The sequence below is a fragment of the Antechinus flavipes genome, chromosome 1 (genome assembly GCF_016432865.1).
Source record: "Antechinus flavipes isolate AdamAnt ecotype Samford, QLD, Australia chromosome 1, AdamAnt_v2, whole genome shotgun sequence".
In the NCBI taxonomy this organism is placed as follows: domain Eukaryota; kingdom Metazoa; phylum Chordata; class Mammalia; order Dasyuromorphia; family Dasyuridae; genus Antechinus; species Antechinus flavipes.
In genome coordinates, this window is record NC_067398.1 from 718,597,432 (window position 1) to 718,617,981 (window position 20,550).

At 59.6% G+C, this 20,550-nt stretch overlaps 2 protein-coding genes across 5 annotated transcripts in view; one reads left to right on the forward strand and one right to left on the reverse strand.

Moving 5' to 3' along the window:
- Positions 1 to 12,281, reverse strand: part of TXNRD2 (thioredoxin reductase 2) — a 60,873-nt gene extending 48,592 nt beyond the window's left edge. The window contains exons 1-5 of one of the 4 annotated variants that reach the window (XM_051973216.1): positions 12,181 to 12,281; positions 3,847 to 3,912; positions 2,847 to 2,903; positions 1,951 to 2,095; positions 1,461 to 1,535 (exon numbers count right to left, since the gene is read on the reverse strand). In XM_051973216.1, coding sequence (XP_051829176.1) covers positions 1,461 to 1,535; positions 1,951 to 2,095; positions 2,847 to 2,874 — 248 coding nt within the window. In that variant the 5' untranslated portion in view covers positions 2,875 to 2,903; positions 3,847 to 3,912; positions 12,181 to 12,281. Of the gene's footprint in view, positions 1 to 1,460; positions 1,536 to 1,950; positions 2,096 to 2,846; positions 2,904 to 3,846; positions 3,916 to 9,653; positions 9,730 to 12,180 lie in introns of those variants that run through there. The other 3 variants (XM_051973215.1, XM_051973218.1, XM_051973217.1) reach the window with 3 other exon arrangements.
- A 611-nt stretch (positions 12,282 to 12,892) lies between these two features.
- Positions 12,893 to 20,550, forward strand: part of COMT (catechol-O-methyltransferase) — a 28,778-nt gene continuing 21,120 nt past the window's right edge. The window contains exon 1 of the mRNA XM_051973219.1: positions 12,893 to 12,984. The gene's annotated coding sequence lies outside the window, so the exon portion shown is untranslated. The remainder of the gene's footprint in view (positions 12,985 to 20,550) is intronic.

Consider the following 20,550-nt stretch of genomic DNA (forward strand, 5'->3'; position numbering starts at 1 on the left):
CCTGCGAGGGGCGCTGGGGGGATGGGGGGACCTAGCCCGAGACCAAGCGGAGGAAGGAGGGGCCGCCCTCCCCGGCCCCCCAAAGGAAGGGAACGTCCCCTTTTCTTCCCGGCCGAGTTCACGGACAACCATCGGCCGCCCTTCCCGCGCACCAAGTCCCACAGAGGAAGGCCGGGGGGTTTCTGTTACAAGAACGGCTCGTCCCGCCCTGGGAAGCCCAGATGCATCAGTCAGCCTGTGGAGGGCCTGGTTCTGAAGCTGCACGGGCCAGCACCCAGGGGGGCCGGGGGAGAATGCCTCAGCCGGCCCCTCGGCACCCCGGGAAGCCCGCCAGCCAGCCAAGCCCACTCCGGCCAGCCTCCGCGTCCGGTCGGCTCCCCTCTGCTGTCGGGGCTCTCACTCCCAGGCTCTCCCCTCCATGGAGGGGCTCAGGCCCACACCCCACGTCCGCCCTCCTTGCTCCCCCAGGATAGGATCAATCGGCCAATGACCCGCGCCTGGAGGGGCCGGCCCTCTGAAGCCCCTCGTCCCGTCCTGGCCAATCCTCGCAGACGCCGCCTGAAGCCCAGTGGTCGGATCCTGTGGCCAGCGGAGAGCCAGCACCTGGTGCCGACCGCCCCACCCTGCGTGCCCGTGGACCGAGATGGACACCTGCCCACCCAGACACACACACAATAACACACACACATACAATATAACACACACACAATATAACACATAACACAACACAACACCATATACAGTAACACACAATAACACACAACATAACACAATAACACGATATAACATGTAACATACACATAATACACACATCACATACAATATAACCCATAACACAACACAATAACACACATGCACAGTAACACACACAACAACACACATACACAGTAACACACAATAACACAATACGATACAACACATAACATACACATAACACATAATATCACATACAATATAACACATAACACAACACAATAACACAATACACAGTAACACACAATAACACACAACACAATATAACACACAATAACATATACAATAACACACATAATACAATAACATAAAATGACACACGTAACACTATAACACACAACATACAATGTAACACAGAATAACACAACTGTACACAATGTAACACATAATAACACAATAGCACACACAACATAACACAGTAACACACAATAACACACAACACAATATAACACACACAAAAACATAGACAATAATACATAATACAATAACATAAAATGACACACATAATAACACTATAACACACAATATAACACAATTGTACACAATGTAACACATAACACAGTAGCACACACAACAACACAATACCACATACACAATAACACACAATATCCTATACAGACATAAACAATATAACTCCCAACACCACACACAATGTAACGTAACACCCACAATAAGATACAGTATCACACGCACGCACGCCCACTTACCGCTCCTGCAGCTGCACGCGGTAGCCCCAGTTCAGGGACTTGACGTAGTTCTGAATCCCTTGTGCCATCTGACGCCTGGGGGGGAGGGGGAGGAGACATTCAGGGCCAGCAGCAGCCAGCAGTCAGCCCCTATTAAGCGCCGCGCGTGTGCCGTCAGCACGTGCCCGCACCTGGGACCCCGGGGCAGACCGAGCTTCCCCGAGTCGGCTCCGAGGGCCAGGCGGAGTCCCCTTGCCCGAGTTCCCCGGCTCTGAGTCCCCAGAACCCCTCTGGACCCCACCGAGGGGGGTCTGCTCCCAAGCGGGCCTGAAGGCTCCCTCAGGGTCTGAGACCCCCTCCCCGCCCTCCCCCGCCCCCCCCCCCCCCGGGATGTGGCCGGCACGCCCGTCTCAGTGCCCTTTGCTGGCCCTAGGGGGCGACTCCAGCCGCTGCCACCTCGGGGGCCGATTCCCTCCTGCTGGCGGGAGTTTGGGGGCAGAGAGGCACTTACCAGTTGTGGGGCACCGAGGGGGCCACCTGCCAGCCGTAGGCGGGGGCGTCTCGCAGCGCGTGCCCCAGGATGGCCGAGTGGTGCATGAGCTTCTTGGGGATGCAGCCCACGTTCACGCACGTGCCCCCGAGGCCCCAGCTGGTGCCTGAGGTTCAAGGCAGAATTCCTCTTACTCTGGGGGTCGTGGCCCTGACCCCACGGCGACACCCGCCATGGCGGATGGATGACGCGGCGCGAAAGGGGCCCCGGCTCCCACGGGGTCTTCCCAGACCGCCCCCCTCAGGACAAGGGTGTGCTCCCACGATGCCCCCAGCGCTCCCCGAGGAGCCGGGGGGACGATCTCGGGGTCCCTGCCTGCATGGCTCCTGGAGGGCCCTTCACAGCCCCCAAGGACGCGCCGTTCTGGGACCAGGGAGGTGGGGGAGGAAGGAAGGCCGGCCCTCTGTGGAGGAAGCAGGGAGGAAGGTGGTGCAAGCAGGGATCAGAACCAGCAGGAGTCGGACCAGGACACGGCCAAGGCCGGAGCCCAGGAGCCGGACCCAGAGTTAGGCCGGACAAGGCTGGAAACGGTGGGACATCAGCAGGGGGGCCTCGAACGCCAGGCCAGGAGCTCCCTCAGGTCCGACCAGACCCGCCTGCAGTGGGAGGTTAATGGGGACTCGGGCTTGAGATTCTGGATGAAAAGGAAGGGAGCTGGGCCCGGCCCCCTCGGGCCTCCTGCCCCACGTTCCCCCGGGGCCCACCACGTCCTGTCCGGGCTGAGCCCCATTATCCCGCCCAGCTACGGCCCCCATCCAGGAGAGGACCCCACTCCCAGGCAAAGGGAGACAAAGGAGGGCAGAACAGGAGCCGGGCGCCGGGGCTCTGCCCACACCGTCATCGCCCTCATGGCTTACCTCTCGGGGACGGGACCACGTAGTCCATGACCGCCACCTTCTTTCCCAAGTCAGCAGCTTTGCAATTTGAGAGACAGAGAACAGGGAGAGATACAGAGACACAGAGACAGAGAGAGAGAACAGTGGGAGAAAGAGACAGAGACAACAGAGAGAGACAGAAACAGAGAGAGACACAGAGAGAGAACAGGGAGAGAGAAAGACAGATAGGAGAGAGATACAGAAATAGAGAGAAAGAGACAGAGACAGAAAGAGAGAGAGAAAGAGAGAACAGGGAGAGATAGAGACAGAGAGAGAGACAGAGAGAACAGGAGAGAGAGAGAGAGACAGAGAGAGAGTACAGAGTGTTTACTTCATCATCAGGTAACAGCAATGGTGCTGAGGAGGGTGTGACCCCCGAGGATTCCCAGCTGCCCCTCGGGCCCCCCCAAACTGCCAGCTGCCACGGCAGCCATGGAGGGGCATGGCTAAGGAGCCAGGTTAGGCGAGCCCCTCAATGAGCCTGAGGCCACTGCTGACCCCTTCCCACATCCTCTCAGGACCCCAGAGGGCATTTCCCCTCTTCTGCCCGCTGTGGGCACCCCCGCCCACTCTCCTCCGATCTCACAGGGCACGTGGCGGGCGGCACCACCTGAAACTCCAGGGTGCCCGGTGTGAGCGTGCCCCCCCCGCCACTAGCTTGTCCGCTAAGGCCAGAAGGAGCTCGGGGGCCAGAGGAGGTGAGCCTGGCACAGGGTCCAGGCCCAGCCTCCCAGGAGGGGCCCGTGTCCCCCGCCACCTTTCCGGCTCAGAGACTCCCCACCCCCGCTCAGCCCCCGGACTCCCAGGAGGGGTCCTCTGGCCCTGGGCAGTGCTCCCCTCCCTTCCCCCTCTTTAGGAGCCCCGGGGCTCAGCACGAAGCCGGCCTGGCCCCTCCTCCCTCAGGGCTTCTTCTTCTCTGCTCGTTTCTTTGTTCCTCGTCCTGAATAAGTATATCGGGGGCCATCCCCCCCCCCCGACGTACCTTCTTTGGCGCAGGCCAGGCCGCCGGAGCCGCCCCCGATCACCAGTAGATCAAACTCATTGACACCTGCTGAAGGAACAGACATGGTAAGACCTGGAGAAGGGGCCGGCCAGTCCTCAGGGAGAGCAGGGGCTTCTGGGTCCACACCGGCCAGGATCTGCTCGGTCTCTCGGAGAGCCGCGAGCCCCCCGTCCTCCAAACAGCTTCAGTGCTGGGGCGGGGGCCTCCCCGGAGCCCAATTGCCCCAGCGAGGGTCCTGCACCTGCTCAGGGCACATCCTTCGGGCTCTTGCTAGGTCTGGTCCTGCAGACGCACCTGGGCCCTGTGGGGCCAGGGGGGGCCCTGAGATCGCATCAGCTCGCCTCTGCGGTGACCTCCCTGTGGCCAACCTGCCCGTCCTCCATCCCTCCTCCGCCCAGTTCCTGGTGCCATTCCTGAAGCCCTGGGCACACCAACCGCTCTCCCGCTCTACAAACTCCAAGGGCCTCTCATCAGCTTGAGAACAGAAGCCGGTTTCCCCCTCAGGTACTGAAGGCTCTCCTAGTCTAGCTCCAGAGTCCTCCAGACTATTCACATTTCTCCAGCCCAATTTGTTGTCTCCCATATGTCAAAGTCGTGTCCCGTCTCCACATCTTTGCTCAGGCTGGCTCTCCTACCCGAGTGCCTGTGCCCTTCAGATGCCCCCCATCTTCCTCAGGCACTACCCACATCTGTGCCCCTTGGATGCCCATGTCTTCCCTAGGCACTGCCCATATCTGTGCCCCTCAGATGCCCCCATCTTCCTCGGGCACTACCCACATCTTTGCCCCTCGGATGCCCATGTTTTCCCTGGACACTACCCACATTTGTGCCCCTCATATGCCACTGATTTCTCTTTGAGAACTGCCCACATCTGTGCCCCTCAGATGCCCATGTCTTCCCTGGACACTGCCCACATCTGTGCCCCTCAGATGCCCGTGTCTTCCCTGGACACTACCCACATCTGTGCCCCTCGGATGCCCATGTCTTCCCTGGACACTACCCACATTTGTGCCCCTCATATGCCACTGGTTTCTCTTTGAGAACTGCCCACATCTGTGCCCCTCAGATGCCCATGTCTTCCCTGGACACTGCCCACATCTGTGCCCCTCAGATGCCCGTGTCTTCCCTGGACACTGCCCACATCTGTGCCCCTCAGATGCCCATGTCTTCCTTGGGTACTACCCACATTTGTGCCCCTCAGATGCCATTGATTTCTCCTTGAGAACTGCCCACCTCTGTGCCCCTCAGATGCCCCCATCTTCCTTGGGCACTACCCACATTTGTGCCCCTCAGGTGCCCCTGTGCTTTTCCAAGCACTGTCCACATCTGTGTCCCTCAGATGTAGGATCTGATAAAACCCGGGATCCTCACCAGCTGTCTACACCCTGTGCCCCATGAGCACAAGCCCAAAAGGTCAGTGGGAGAGATGTCAATTCATGCGGTCCCCACAGTCTTTCGTTCTAGACCCTCAGGGCAGTCTCTGCTGAGCCTCTGCTACTCAGAGTATCCCAAGAATGCCATTGGTACAGAGATTTTTATAAAAAGTCACAAGCTCGAATTCTAAAGAATGAGTGGGTCAAACAACAATTCATAGAAACAGTAATTTCATCCAAGAAATGACAATAATGAGACAATGTACCAAAATCTACGGGATGCAGCCAAAGTGGTAATAAGGAGAAACTTTATTATCTCTAGATGTTTACACGAATTATAAAATAGAGAAAGGAAAGATCAACAAATCAGGCATGCAACTAAAAAAGCTAGAAAAAGAATAAATTAAAACCCCCTAATTAAATACCAAGTTGGAATTCTGAAAATCAAAGGAGAGATCAATAAAATTGAAATAGAAAACCATTGAACTAATAAATAAAACTAAGAGTTGGTTTTATGAAAAAACCAACAAAATAGAGAAATCTTAGACTAATTTGATTAGAAAAAAAGAAGAGAACCAAATTACCAGTATAACAAAAATGAAAATGAAAAGAGTGAACTTATCACCAATAAAGACAAAATTAAAGCGATAAGTAGGCGTTATTTTGTCCAATTTTATGCCAGTGAATCTGACAATCTAAGTGACATGGATGAATAGTTACAAAAATATAGATCGCCCAAATTAACAGATGAGAAATAAAATACATAATCTCATTTTAGGGGAAAAAAAATCTGAACAAAACATTAATGAACACCCTAAGAAAAAATCTCCAGGGTCAGGTGGATTTACAAGTGAATTCTACCAAATGTTTAAAGAACAATTAATTCCAAAACTACATAAACTATTTGAAAAAATTCCTTTTATGACGCAAGTATGGTGTTAATATCTAAACCAAGAAGGGCCAAAACAGAAAAAGAAAATTATAGACCAATTTCCTTAATGAATATTGATGCAAAAATCTTAAAATATTAGCGAGGAGATTATTTATCACCAGGCTAATACACTTAGACCAAGTGAGATTTATACCAGTAACGCAGGGCTGATTCAATATCAGGAAAACTATCAGCATAATTGACCATATCAATAACCAAACTAACAGAAAGTATATGAGTATCTCAATAAATGGATATAGAAAAAGCATTTGACAAAACACAATAACCATTCCTAATAAAAACACTAAGGGGCACAGGAATAAATGGAGTTTTCCTTGAAATGATAAACAGCACCCATCTAAAACCATGAGCAAACATCAGATGTAACAGTGATAAACTAGATGTGTTCCCAATAAAATTAGCAGTTGCCTTGAAACATGGTTGCCCATTCTGACCACTATTATTCAATACTATATTAGAAATGATAGCTTTAACAATAAGAGAAGAAAAAGAAATCGGAGGAATTAGAGTAGGTAATGAGGAAACAAAACTATCACTCTTTGCAGATGTTATGATGGCATATTTAAAGAAATCAAAACTACTAGAAACGATTAACAACTTTAGCAAAGTTGCAGGATATAAAATAAACACACGTAAATCACTGGCATTTCTATATGTTACCAACAAAGTTTAGCAACAGGAGGTAGAAAGAGAAATCCCATTTTAATATAGATAATATAAATATTTGGGAGTCTATCTGCCAAGACGAACCCAGGAAATATATGACCACAATTACAAAACACTTTTCACACAAATAAAGTTATATCTAAACAATTGGAAGAATATCAAAGATGGACAGAAGCAGCTATACCCAAAGAAAGAACACTGGGAAATGACTATAAACTGTTTGCATTTTTGTTTTTCTTCCCGGGTTATTTCTACCTTCTGAATCCAATTCTCCCTGTGCAACAAGAGAACTGTTTGGTTCTGCACATGTATATTGTATCTAGGATATACTGTAACCTATTTAACATGTAAAGGACTGCTTGCCATCTGGGGGAGGGGGTGGAGGGAGGGAGGGGAAAAATAGGAACAGAAGTGAGGGCAAGGGATAATGCTGTAAAAAATTACCCTGGCATGGGTTCTACCAATAAAAAGTTATTTAAAAATAAATAAATAAAAAATAAATAAATTTAAAAAAATAAAAAAGAATGTATATGTATAGTGAAAAATGAAAAAGATGTTTTACATATAACTGGGGAAAATAAACAAATAAACAAAAACAAACCAAAAAATGCATATATAGAATAAAAAGAAGGGAAGCAAAAAAAAGAGAAGCAAAAATCTGGAAAAAAAAAATTTTACAGTGTTTCTGATAAAGGCCTCACTTCTAAAACACATAGAGAAATGACTCAAATTTATAAGAATACAAGCCATTCCTCAATTGATAAAAATGGTCAAAGGATATAAAGAGATACCTTTTAGATTAAGAAATTAAAGCTATTCTAATCATAAGAAAAAGTGCTCTAAGTCACTATTGATTAGAGGGATGCAAATGAAGACAATTCTCCAGTACCACTGCACACCTCTCAGATTGGTAAAAATGACAGGAAAAGAAAATGAGAAATGTAGAAATGTGGGAAAACTGGTTCACTAATGCATTGTTGGAGTTGTGAAATGATCCAACCCTTCTGGAGAACAATCTGGAACTATGCCCAAAGGGCTATCAAACTGTGCATACCCTTTGACCCAGTAGTGTTTCTACAGGCCTGTATCCCAAAGAGATCTTAAAGGAAGGAAAGAGACCCAAGGTGGGCAAACACGTCTGTGGCGGCCCTTTTTGTGGTGGCAAGGAACTGGATACTGAGCGGATGCTCATCAGTTGGAGATAAATTATGGGATGTGAAGGTTATGGAATATTATTCTTCTATAAGAAACGAGCGGCAGGATGATTTCAGGACAGACTTACATGAACTGATGCTAAGGGAAGTGAGCAGAACCGAGAGAACACTGTACAGAACAAGATTATGTGATGATCGATTCTGATGGATGTGGCTCTCTCAGCAATTCAATGATCCAAGGAATTCCCAATAGACTCGGGATGGAGAGAGCCATCCACATGCAGAGAGGATGATGGGGCCGAATGTGGATCGCAGCCCAGTATTTTCCCCTTTTGCGTTTGTCTGCTTGTTTTTTCCCCTTTGATCTGACTTTTCACTTACAGCACATCAAATATGGAAATACGCTACCAAGAAGCGCTCCTATCTAACCCAGAGCAGACTGATAACAGACTGCTAGCTGCCTTGGGGAGGAAGGAGCAAATTTTGGACCACAAAGTCTCCCCAAAATGGATGTTGAAAATGATCTCCCTCTATCTGGAAAAATAAAATACTATTAAAAAAAAGTCTCCCACCCATGGGACCGGAACCTGTCTAGGGTCTAAAGGGCATCAATGACCCCCCTCTTCACCCTCCTTAAGCAGCTAGGAGTAATTCCGCAGGGCTGGGTCTCTCCCAGTGGCCTGGCCCTCCCTGCTCACCCCGCCCCTCCCCAGGGACCTGCCCTTCCTCGGCCGACCGGAGCCACCCCTCGACCGAGCTGCAGCCCGTGCCCTCCCAAGGCTGGCCAGCCCAGATCCAGCAGCATTTGAGTCACGGCGCTAGCCCCTGTAACTGGGCTCTGGGTCCCGTGGCAGAATTCCCCCTTGCTGCCTCCCTCGCTGTGCCCTGAGGCTCCCCCCAGGCTCCCCAACAAAGTGCCCATTTACTCAGGGCCGCCCCAAGGACCCCATGCACCTCAAACTGTCACTGTGCACTAGCAAGAAAAGAGGGGCAGTGGGCCCAGCTGGAGGCAGACAAGGCGAGGTCTGGCCTCAGACCTCTGGTTCCCCCCCCATGTGGAGCAGACTCTGGGAGCCTCAGTCTCCTCATCTATCAAATGGGCTCTCATTGCTTGGCTTAAGAGTCCCACAAGATAACGTACGTAAGGCACCTTGGAAACCTTTAAGCTCCACATGAAAGGGGAAAAGCCCAAAGCCTCGCATCAGCTGTTCGTATCATAACAAGAGAAATGACTCCCCGGCCCGGTGGTCAGCCCAGCAGAGGACGACTCTCTCAGGGCCCAAGGGAAATCCCCGAGACCTCCCTGCGATCCTGTGGGGTCCCTTCTACCAGAATCGTTTTCCCCATTAACAGATGGGGAAACTGGGGCTCAAGAGCGGGCCGTGTCTCCCCCAGCTGGGAGGCCTGACGCGGAGGCGGCCCCAAGGCCGAGGTTTCTGAGTCCTACTACCTCCGGGCTGACCCGGCCGCCTTCCCACCAGCACAAGTGTGGGCAGAGGAGGCCGGCCTCCGCTTACTCCACACAAAGGCTTCAAACCACCCGGGCCCTGCAGTGGGCCAAGAGGACAGAGGGTCCCGGTGCCCCGGGAGGAGCCACTGGGAGGAGCCACCTCGAGGACCCCGGCTGCCCCGCTGACTGACCTGCCATCCTGGGACCTCCCCGCTCTGCTCTCGGACGTCCGAGCGGGTCCTGTAGCTCCCCGGCTGCCGGGGCGGGCAGATAAAGGGGCGGCTCCAGGCTAATCTGCCAGGGACAGAAGGTCCCAGATAAAGGCTGCCTGCTCCTGGGAGGAGGCCGAGGCCACGCCCTGAACAAGAGTGCTTTGAGGAGGGGGCCGAGATCAGAGGGGGTCTCCCTGGGCAGGTCCTGCAGCAAGTCCTCCTTGTGCCCACAGGGGCTCGCGGGCCCTCCTGTCCTACAGGGCTGTGCCTCCCCCGACAGCACGATTGGGGGGCCCGCCCCAGAGCCCCCAGTCAGGCTCCCACATCAGCCACTGCTTGCCAGCCATCCCCTCACCCGCTCTCAGCTCGCTTTCTCCTGGCATGGCCAGAGCGGCTGTTCCTGACCCGGGGCCCCGCCACAGACAGCAGATCCTGGCCGGGGGCCCCCCCACAGACGGCAGATTGGGCAACCAATGTTGTCCCAGCCCGGGGCCCCACACTTGCCTCCTCGGCTTCCAGTAGCCCCTCCATCTCCCACCCACCTCCGATGCTCTCCCTCTGCAGGAACGGAGCAGAACAAACACTTAGTAGGTGCCTGCTGCCCGCCAGGCACTGGCCAAGGGCTTAACAGGATCAGCCTGACCCTTCTGCCATCCCCCCATGTCAGGGCCTCCTCTTGTTGTTTCCCTCCTTACATTGGCAGCTCCTTGAGGGCGGGGACTGCCTCAGCACAGGGCCTGGCAAACAAGGGGTGCTCAATAAGTGCTTGTTGACTGGCTGCTGTGGGGGAGGAGGAGGAGGAAGGGGCCTGAAGCTGTACGTGCTCCCCCCGTGGGGTTGGGCCCGGGCCGTGGCTCCAAGGCCAGCAGCGGCTCCTTTGGAAAAACACCCTGTGGGGTTTGTAGCATCGAAGGCCATTCAGGGGGAGGCCGCGGGTCAGCACGCTGGGGTCCTGGTCTAGCCCGGGCAGAGACATGAGGAGCAGCCCCTCCCCCGGACGCTGCTCAGGGGGCGCTGGGGCACCTCGGGACACACCCGGGCAGGGGCACCTTCAATTGGGGGGGGAGGGGAGAGGGGGGGAATGGGCCTGACATGGTCTGGACACGGGAAATGTCAACACAGGACTCAGCCGGCCCAGGGAAGGGCAAACAAGGGACCAGCTGGCCTGGCTTTGAACACCTGCCCACCCCCCAGGTGTATATGGCCCACTCCTACCTGCCCCCCTCTAGATACATCTGCCCCCCCAGAAACCTGCTCCCCAGGTATATCTGCCCCCCCAAACAAACCTGCTCCCCAGGTATATCTGTCCCCCCAAACAAACCTGCTCCCCCAATCAGACAAACCTGCCCCCCAGGTACATCTGCCCCCCACAAACCTGCCCCCCAGGTACATCTGCCCCCCACAAACCTTCTCCCTTCTCTCCCTGGAAGCAGGATCCACAGCCAGCCCCCATGAGAGCAGCCTCGAGCTCAGAGCTGCCCGCGGGCTCCCCTGCGAGTGCCCGACTCGAACCCTGCGGCGGGTTTCAATGGCTGTGGGACCCGGGGGGCAAGACCCGGCCCGCTGGGCCGCAGCCTCAGTAGTGGAGGGGGGACGGCCGCCTCGCCCCACACCTCTGCCGAGAAAACCCCAAGGGGGCCCGGAGGGGCGCACGGCCGAGATGACCCAAGCACAGGGCGCGGCTAGAGCCGGGGTGTTCGGGGCACCCCGCGGCGGGCTGGGAACAAACAGGAAGCAATCCGAATGCTGGGGGGTGGAAGGGCGGGGGGAGGGGCAGAGGGGGTCTTCACAGGGAAGGCTGGGGGAGGGGCCGGGGGAACCAGGTAAGCCTGAGGCATCGGCGGGCACCCCTGGGAGGGGTGGCCCAGGAATGAGCAGATCTGGGACTCTAGAGAGAGGTAAGAGCTGGACACGACCGGGAAACCTTGGCCCCGGGAGCCTCCGTGCTCCAGAAACGGCCTCGGCTGTGGTTCGCACGGGCAGCCGAGCCCAGGGGACACCTCTGGGGCCGTGCGCTGCCCACTAGGGGCGGGGCTGCACGGGTGGATAGTGAAACCACGGGTGCGGTTCCTAGCCCCGCACACAGCAAGCGCTTCCTAAGTGCCCGCGGGCTCGGGGCTGCTTCTCTAAGAGGCAAGTGACGGGAGCATCCTTCGTGGCTCCAGAGGGGGATGAAGGCAATGGGCTTCAGAAAACCAAAAGCGCTTAATACATGCTCGCTTAAGCTGCACTGGCAGCTCCTCGAGGGCAGGGACCCAGCACCGTGTCCGTATACAACAGGTGCTTCATAAGGGTGCGGGGGCCCCCCAAGGAGCCCAAGCAGGTCCCATCAGAGGGAGGAGAGCTGGCCCAGCCCGGCCAGAGCCGCCGGCAGGGGACGCACGCCTCCAGGGTCCGCCCTCGCTCCCGCCCCCTGGCGCTTACGTCATGGCCATCGCTCTGCAGCTCGCCCAGGACCCTGCGCGTGACCCTGACCCGGCTGGGCCGAAGCTGAGCCGACTCCTACCTGACAGGCGCCGGGTGCTACAGAGCAGCCCGCAGGGAGCCCGAGCGCCTGGAGCTCGCCACCGGAAGAGACGTCTCCAAGAGCGGGGCGACGTTGCCGCCGCGGCCGACGCCGCCGCCACCGCCGCCATGCCGCCCGCGTGCCTGCAGCAAACCCCGCCCCTTGCCGCCTTGCTCCCAATCATCGCCTTCCGTAGGGCTCCGCCCCACTTCGGCGTGCGCCCCGCCTTTTTCCGCCGTGCCTATCCAATCGCCGCACTCCGTTCCGCCTCCCCGCGCTTCCCCGTGCCCAATGGCCACGTTCCGCCCCTCCTCCTGGCGCTCCCGATACCCAATCGCCGTCCTTGTCCCGGTCCCGCCTCCCTAGAGCAGCCAGTTCCTCGGTCCGATCGGCCACGGTCGGACACACCGTACCTTGCTTCCAAAATAGCGGTGTCATGTCCTCTTCGACAACGACGGACAACAACCGACTGACCAACCAAGTACCTCACCGCCCTCCGCCCCACCCACTCCAGAGTGCCCCGCCCCCGAGTACTCCTCAGAACCAACCTCCCACCTGACGTGCGCGCGCGGTGATCCCAGTACCCAATCGGCACACTTGCTCCTCTAGGTCCCGCCCCCACCGCGCGCGTTCCGCCGCCATTCCCCGCCGAGCCTCTCCGCGGGCCCGCGCTCTCGGCCCCGCTCCGCCCCTCTCGGCCCCGCCCCTCGGCCGGGTGAAGAACCTGTCTCGGGCGCTGCCCGACTCCAGAGAAGGGGGCAGGAGAGAGCCGGAGAGAGCGCGGCCGCCCAGCCTACGCCTAAGGTGAGTGAGGCTGGCGCGGGGCCCGGGGGCGCCCCCGGCCATTGACGCGCCGCGGGGGCCCGGCACTCATTGACGCGTGCCGCGGGGAGCCGGGTGGGGTCCCTGGGGGAAGGGGATCCGCGGAGGGGCCGTGAGCCCAACGTGGGAGCGCGCAGCCCCCGGCTCTTTAACTCCGGGGCTCCGGAGGTGGGAGCGACGGCTCGAGGGCTCTGGTCCCACCTCCCCATTGCCCAGATGAGAACACTGAGGCCCGGGGACGGGGAGAGGTTGGCCACGGTCACGGAGCTGGCGAGTGACAGCCCGCACTCGGGGGCCGAGTCCCAGCCCGGCCCCGGGATGACAGCGGGCGGCCGGGGGGCCGGGGGAGGCCCCCCGTGGGGGGCGCAGTGTGGGGGCTGCTCACGTGCCTCTCTGGGTAAAAGGTACAGGCCGTCCCGTCCTCCCCGTGCGGCAGAGGCCGGGGTTCCAGAAGCCCCCGGGGGAGCGCGGGTCCTGGCGGCCGCGTCCCACCCCAGGGGTCCCAGCTTCGCCTGGTCCTGCCCCGGGAGCCCGCGCTGGCGCCTGGAGCTCGGGGAAAGTTGGAGGAGTCCCGCTCACCTTCCCTCCTTCGGGGTCTACAGGGAAGCCCCCCGGGGATGGGGGGGACAAGAAGGTCCTGCCCCTAATGGAACATGGGGTGCCTCGGCAGTCTGGGGCAGGGCAAGATCAGGGCCATGGACAGGGGTCTCCTCAGGCCTCAGATTTAAGTGCTGGGATCCAAGAGGGGGACCCCGTGGTGGGCTGGGGGGGCTGGGCCTGGGGGGGCTGGGCCTGGTGGGGCTGGGTCTGGGGGGGCTGGGCCTGGGGGGACCGGCTGGGCCGGGGGGCACTGGTTCTGCATTTGGAGCCAGGACTTGAAGTGTTAGATTCTGTTAGATCCTTGAAGTCAGGTTGGAATTCTGGCTCATTTTTTCCCGTGTGCGTAGAGTGTGGGAGACCCTAGTGCGACTTCCGCTTCTCGCTGGGTCATTTAACCTGTCCCGGCCTCAGTTTCCTCATCTGTAAAAGGGGCTGATAACAAGGCACTGGCCATGGGAGTGCGGGGATGGAAGAAGCTGGGACCTTTAAGGACTCGGAAATGCTGGCGGTTAAGGCTGCTCGTTGGGCTTTGGGACTCGGGCCACGACTCTCTGGCCTTTGCTCCTGCTGGAAAAGCCGGGCTTGGACTCCGAGGGGCCGAGGCGGACGGCTGGGAGGGCCCGGAGCTGCCCCCACCCCCGTCCTGTCAGAAGAGGCGGAGGTCCAGAGGAGAAAAGGGACCCCTCCAAGGTCACGCAGACAGTGGCCCCGGCCGTTCCTGGGGGCCAGCGTGGGGGGGGCTGAGCAAGGCCAGAGCCGCAGCTTCTCCCTGCTCTCGAGGCCCTTGGCTTTGGCTGGTTCCCCGCTGGGGGAGGGGGGGGGGGACCGAGGGGGCGGGGCCATCACGGAGGGGCCGGGACTAGGAAGTCAGAGTCAGAATCAGAAACCGCCTCCCCCCCTCATCCCCCCCCCCACCCCGCTTCCCAGTATTTGCTGGCACAGAAAGGAGCTCTTTTGAGACTCAGCTGCCAAGCTTTTATTAAGCCCCTGCTGAATACCCCACCCTCTGCCAAGGGCCCCAATCAGGGAGTTTACAGTATGGGGGTTAGAGGCCCTGCTCTCCATATGAAGGACGGGTAAGATTTGGGGGCGGGATGCCCGAGGGCCAGGGAAGGGCGACAGGGGCCCGCGCCTGGTGCCCCGGGAGCCGGGAGACCTTTTCCCATCCAGGGGGCTCCAAGTCTGCCCTCGCAGAGACCCCTCCCACTCGGGCACCGCACGGGCACGTGGACTCTCCCTCTGGCGCCCTACCCCCACCCAGAGACGCCCCGTCCGTGTTCTGGTCTCAAAGGGCCCTCTCCGAGCCCGTCTCTCGCCTCCCTCCCACCTCCTACCCCGGACTCTTCCTCAGGCCGTCTCCCCGGCGCCCGCCTCGCTCTCCCTTCCCGTCCCGACTCCTTGGGGGCCCCCGCGCCCCCCCTCTTTTTCAGCCGTGTCCCCATTAGGGGCCTGGCCAGCCATCCCCTTCTCCAGCTCACTCTACAGACGAGGAAACTGAGGCAGGCGGGGTGAAGGGCCTTGGCCGGGGTCCCACGGCTACGAGCATCTCCAGCTCTGACAGGCCTTCGGGCCCCCCTCCCCCTCCACGGTCCTGGGCATTTTCTCCCCCTTGCCAAGATTTCTTTCCTTGTGGTCTGGGCCTCTGGCTTCCGCCTCCTCCAGGAAGTCTCTCCGGATTCCCTTCCTGTACCGGGCAGGCTTGTTTGTCCGAGGTTATTTATGAGCCGCCCCCGTAGCCGTCTCTTGCCTTTCTTTAGTCTCTAACAGTTTGTGCCCGGCACACAGGAGGCGCTTCATAAATGTTTATTGGCCGGCTGACGTGGGCTTCCCGACTCCCTGGGGCAGGAGCAGCCGGGCCTCGGGGCTCCTGGGGGTTCTCTGGGAGTGCCCGGGCCGAGACTTTCCTTTTTAGTCCCGTTTTGGTTCGTTCTGTTCCTCTCCCTCTGGCCCCGGGCCAGGGCTGGGCAGAAGGCGGAGCGGGCGGAGCCACGGGGCGCTGCCAGCCGGCCTCTCCCTCGGCTGCTTGGCCGGAGCTCGGAGCCCCGGGAGGCCGCACTTGGAGCCCGGGCCGGGCCCTCCCTCCTCAGAATCATCTGAAACTCGGCCGCAGGGGCCCGGGAGAGGGGCTGCGGGCAGAGGGGCGCAGGCGAGTGCCCGCGGGCATCACCGGGCTCTGGCATGAAACCGGGCTCTCAGACCAGGGCACGAGGACCAGGAGGGAGGGAGGTGGAGGGGAGAGGCCCGGAGCCCGGCGGGAGGAGGTGAAAGCTTACCTGGAGGTTCGGGGGCAGCCGGCCCAGATATGCCAGGCGGTCCCTGCCCTGCGGCTCCCGGCGCCCCTTCCCCGTCCAGCCCCTCGTCTCTGCTGCGGATGGGCCTGCTCTGGGTCCCCCCCAGACCCGCCCGGGGTCCCCCCCCCAGGCCTGCCCTGGGTCCCCCCATCTGGAAGCTTCTCGAGGCAAGAACCCCCCTCCGAGGCCCCGGCAGCCAGCACAAGGACTCGCGGATCGAGCGTCCGCTGCGGAATCAAGGGGTTCCGAGCTCGGATCCAGCCGGGGAAGGCGCTCGTCCGCCTCAGTTTCCCGCTCTGTAAAATGGGCTGGAGAAGGAAATGGCCAAACCGGCAGCGCCTCCGCCTGGAAGCCCCCTTCCCCTCCCCCCCCCGTGGGGGCAGAGTCGGGCAATGGCGGCCGCAGACGGCCCCTCCTTGCGCTCCGGGAGCTGCCGGGTAGAGCTGGCGGGGGCTTCGGGGGTCTCGGGACATGGTGCTTGTGCTTGTTTAAACATGTCTGTGTGTATTTATGTTAAATAAGCACATCTATGTGTGTCGTGTGTTATATTCGTGAACGTTTATACATAGAAACATATTTACATTTAGCAGAGGGGGAACCGAGGCAGCCCTCGGCGGGATTGGAACTCAGAGCTCTGGCCCTTGCCCGTGTGCCCCCGGGGAGCCCCGCCCACCCCAGCGGCCTTTCCGAGCAGGATGGAGGCCGGCCCCTTTTCCCTCCCGGCCTCTGGGATCCAGCCTCCTGCGGGTGGGGGGGGGGGGCGTCCTGGACACTGTCGGCCCCAGAGGCAGGTCTGGAGCTCAGCGGTCTCCAGCCCCCCCCTCCCCGCCCACGGCCTGCCTCTCTCACCCATTCCTGGGGGAGCTCAGGCTGTGCTGGGGTGGGCAGCAGTGATGGCGTCTACAGCCCTGGCAGGAGGGAGCGCTGCCCCCATTTGGTTCGGAGGCGGGGCTTGCTGACCCCTGACCCTGCACCCCCGGCCCCTCAAGAATCACGTAGGGAGACAAGCTTGGGAGTCGGGCCTTTGGGGGCCGCAGCTGCCAGTGGGGAACGGGACGCCGGCCCCTCGAGGCTCCCCCGGGGACGGCGTGCCAGGAGCGCCTCGGTCCCTCCTGCTGAGCTGCAGCCCCCCGGGAGGCTTTATCTGCTCCCGCAACCCTGGCAGGAACGGGCTGTGAAGAGCCTCATCTCACAGAAAAGGAAACCGAGGTCACTCGGCTGCCAAGTGTCCGAAGCTAGATTCGCACTCGGTCCTCTCAGCTCCTGTCCCCCCAGACCCCCCCCCGTGCCCCGGCCCGAGCACCTCTGCGGGAGCACCGCGGTTCTGGGGGCCGCCTGGGGGGAAGCCGTTGTGGAGCGGGACCCGAGGGGGACCTTCAGGGGGCTCCTCCCGAGGCCCGGGAAGCCCCTTCCTCGCCTGGGCTTCCATGTTCTCGTTCCTCCCCGGGAGGGGGGCGGGCGCCGGGGAGAAGGCGTCAGGTGGAGGGGGGCCCCGGGACAGACCCCGCGATGGAGGCAGGGACGGGAGGGAGCGGGCCGCCCGCTGCCCGGAGAGTCCAGAGCTGGCTGAGGGTGCCCGTGGGCCCTTCCCAGCAGCCTTTGTGCCCACCGAGGGCCCATGAACACGGAGAAACAGAAAACACGGAACGAGGTCGGTTAGCTCCGGCCCCTTGGGGGGCCTCACCCCGGATTTAATGAGGGGGGGCCAGAGCCCCTTCCCACCCTTTCCCCAAAAGGGCTTGTTCAGACCCCTAAGGAGCAGAAGCGCTCAGCCAAGCTGGGGGGCAGAGAGCGTGCTGGGGGGCGGGGAATCGGACCCGGAGAACCCTGGATTATCGGTGCCCGTGGCCCCCTCGTGATGCCAGCCGAGGAGCCCAGTCCCGCTTGGGCCCCCCGCGCTGGGCACACTCTGCATCCTGAGGGGACGGTTGGTCTCCGGACGCCATCTTGGGTTCCGTGGAGGCCGCCCCGGGCCCCCGCCCCTCCCTCTCACCGCCCGCACAGCGTGGGGCGAGTCACCCCCGGACCCAGAGCGTGGGATGGCAGGTTTAGAGGCTTTGAAGGCTCTGTCCCCCCATCCTACAGGTGAGGGAACCGAGGCTCTGAGAGGACTTGCTCCCGAGGTCATGAAGCTCATAATTGTGGGGGGAGGATTTGACCCCGAGGCTGGGGAGAGGGCCGCTTGTTCCAGGTTCCGGTCAGTAGCAGAGTGGAGCTTGGGGGCCGAGCCCGGGCCCAGAGGGGGCGGCCGGGCCGTGGGGAGCAGGCCGGGGCGCGGCTGGGCCCGGAGCTGGCCGTGACCTCCATGATGAGGAGTGCGGCCGTGACTGGGTCCTCAGCAGGGCTACTGAGCTTGGCCGGAGCCCGGGCAGAGGCCGGATGGACCCGCGCCCCCCCCACCCCCCCAGGCCCCCCGGCAGCTGCTGGCGTCCGCCTGGCGAGGGGCTCCCGGGCCCGGACTGCCCAGCCCCCAGGGGGGAGGTGCCCCTTTCCCCTCGCTTGGGCCGACCGTGGCCGATCTCTGCGTGGAACAAAGCCCTGGCACCGCGGGCTCCGGGTTGGCAGCGGCCCCAGAGGGCGTCCCGTGCCAGCTGTGCCCTGGTACTCTGGGCTCCGCGTCCTTGGTTTGTGGCGTCTGCCCGAGAGTTTCCCTGGACCTTGGACCAGCTCTCGGTTGGGACGAGGCCCCCACCGGTCGCCCCCCCCCACCCTCTGCCCGCGGGTCCTCCCCCTGGCCTTTCCCGGGCCCCGGGCCTGCCGCTGGCAGACCGTGGGGGACCCTCCCTTTGTGCCGCCTCATTCCCAACAAGGTCCCGTTTCTCTTCCGGCTTCTTGCCTCTTAAAACCCTCCGACCAGAACCGAGCTGAGAACCAGGCAGCCTCCCGGCAGGAGAGAAGCGCTGATCTCCCTCCGCGGCCTCTCCACCTTAGGGGGTCTCTCCTCAGAGGCAGCTTCCGCTTGGGGCCCGGGGTCCGAAACGGGGAGCGCCACGGGGCTGCCGAAGGGAAGACTTGTCCCGGACCCTCCACCCCCCTTTGGGGTTTTCTTGTGTCTCCTTCTCTCATTTGACAGATGAGGAAACTGAGGCAGGCGGGACTCAGCGACCTGCCGGGGGGTCACTCAGCTCTCAGTCTCGCCTGCTCCGGGCTCCCTGCTCCCCGGGACACCGAGCTGCCTTTCAGCAGCTTCCCCCCCACCCCCACTCCTTCTGCCCCCAGAAGGGCCTGAATCCGGGCCCAACCTCGGACACTCGCTGGCTGGGGCCTCAGTTCCCTCAGCTGCAAAATGGGCATCATTACAGCCCCAACTCAGAGTTTTTGGGACTATCAAAGGACATAATATGGAGAGAGAGCCCAGCATACAGTTGGTGCTTCATAAATGCTTGTTTCTGTCCCTTCTTCCTTCCCAGTCCTGGTCTCCAGGAAGTTTTTTGCCTTCACAATAGGATGTTTGGCCTTGAAGTTCAAGCCCCTTCCTGCCAAGGAGAGGGACCCTCCCCCTTCCCAGCGCCAGCCCAGCCCCTGGAGCCTGACCCAGAGCTCCCGAGAGCCAGCTGTCTGCCCCACACCTTCCTGGGAGCCTCCCCCAGCAGGACAGGGAGCCCAGGCGGGGGCGGGAGGGGGAGAAAGGCCCCCCTGGGGAGGGAGGAACCACAGTGGGCATGGGGATCCTGGGAGCAGCTTACGGGCTGCAGCTGCAACATGAAGGCGTTTCCTCTTACAACAAAGGGGAGGGGGGCTCAGTAACCTAAGCAAGACTGGCCAAAAGCTAGAGAGGGCTGCAGGGCGCGCCGTATCCCGCACCCGGAGCCCCCCACCTCGGCGTGAATCCGGCCAAGCCAGTCCCGAGTGTTCCTCTTCCTCGTCCTCTCCACCTCCCTGGTCTGTGTCTGCGGGGACGCCCTCATTCAGCCTCCGAGGGTCACTGGGGCTGCTTCCCCACCCCCCACCCCAGCCACGAAATAGAGAAAAGCAGGAGCGGGCCTTGGCCTTGTCTCCGGTGCCTCCTGCCTGAGCTCCGCTGAGCCACATTGGGAGGTGGGAGTGATAATAACAGATGAATGAAGCACTTATTAAGCGCTCACTGTATGTAGAGCACTGTGCTAAGCCGGGAGGAGTAAATACAAAAGTCAGCAGTTCTTGCTTTCCTGGGGCTCACTCTGAAATGTCTACGTCTTTTATCCGGGAGCACTTATTAAGCACCTGCTGAATGTGGGGCAGTGCTAGGAGCAGATCCCACAAAGGCAAGAACGGCAATCGCGAAGAAGCAACGTTAAAGCTCCCGTTTCTGGGATGCCTTGAGTTTCCCACTCTGGGATCTGGAGCGAGGTTGGGAAATTGAAGCGTCCGGGCTTTAGGGAGTTTTCTGGGACCGTGTGGACGGTCCCTTCTGGAGGCCGGGTCTCCCCTCCCCCAACCCTCCCCTCCTCCCCACCCCATGGAGCACTGAGGGACTCGGGAAGCGTCCCAGCAGCCACTTTCCCTTTCTGTGAGGCCATTTTGACTTTGGCCATTCAGCAAATCGCCCGAAGGGCGTGGGTGGCCGGGTAGGAGGCGCCATAGTGGAGTCAGACGAACTGAGTTCAAATTTAGCCTCGGACGCGTCCCTGCTGTGTGACCTGAGCAAGTCCCTTCACTCTGTGTGCCTCGGTTTCTT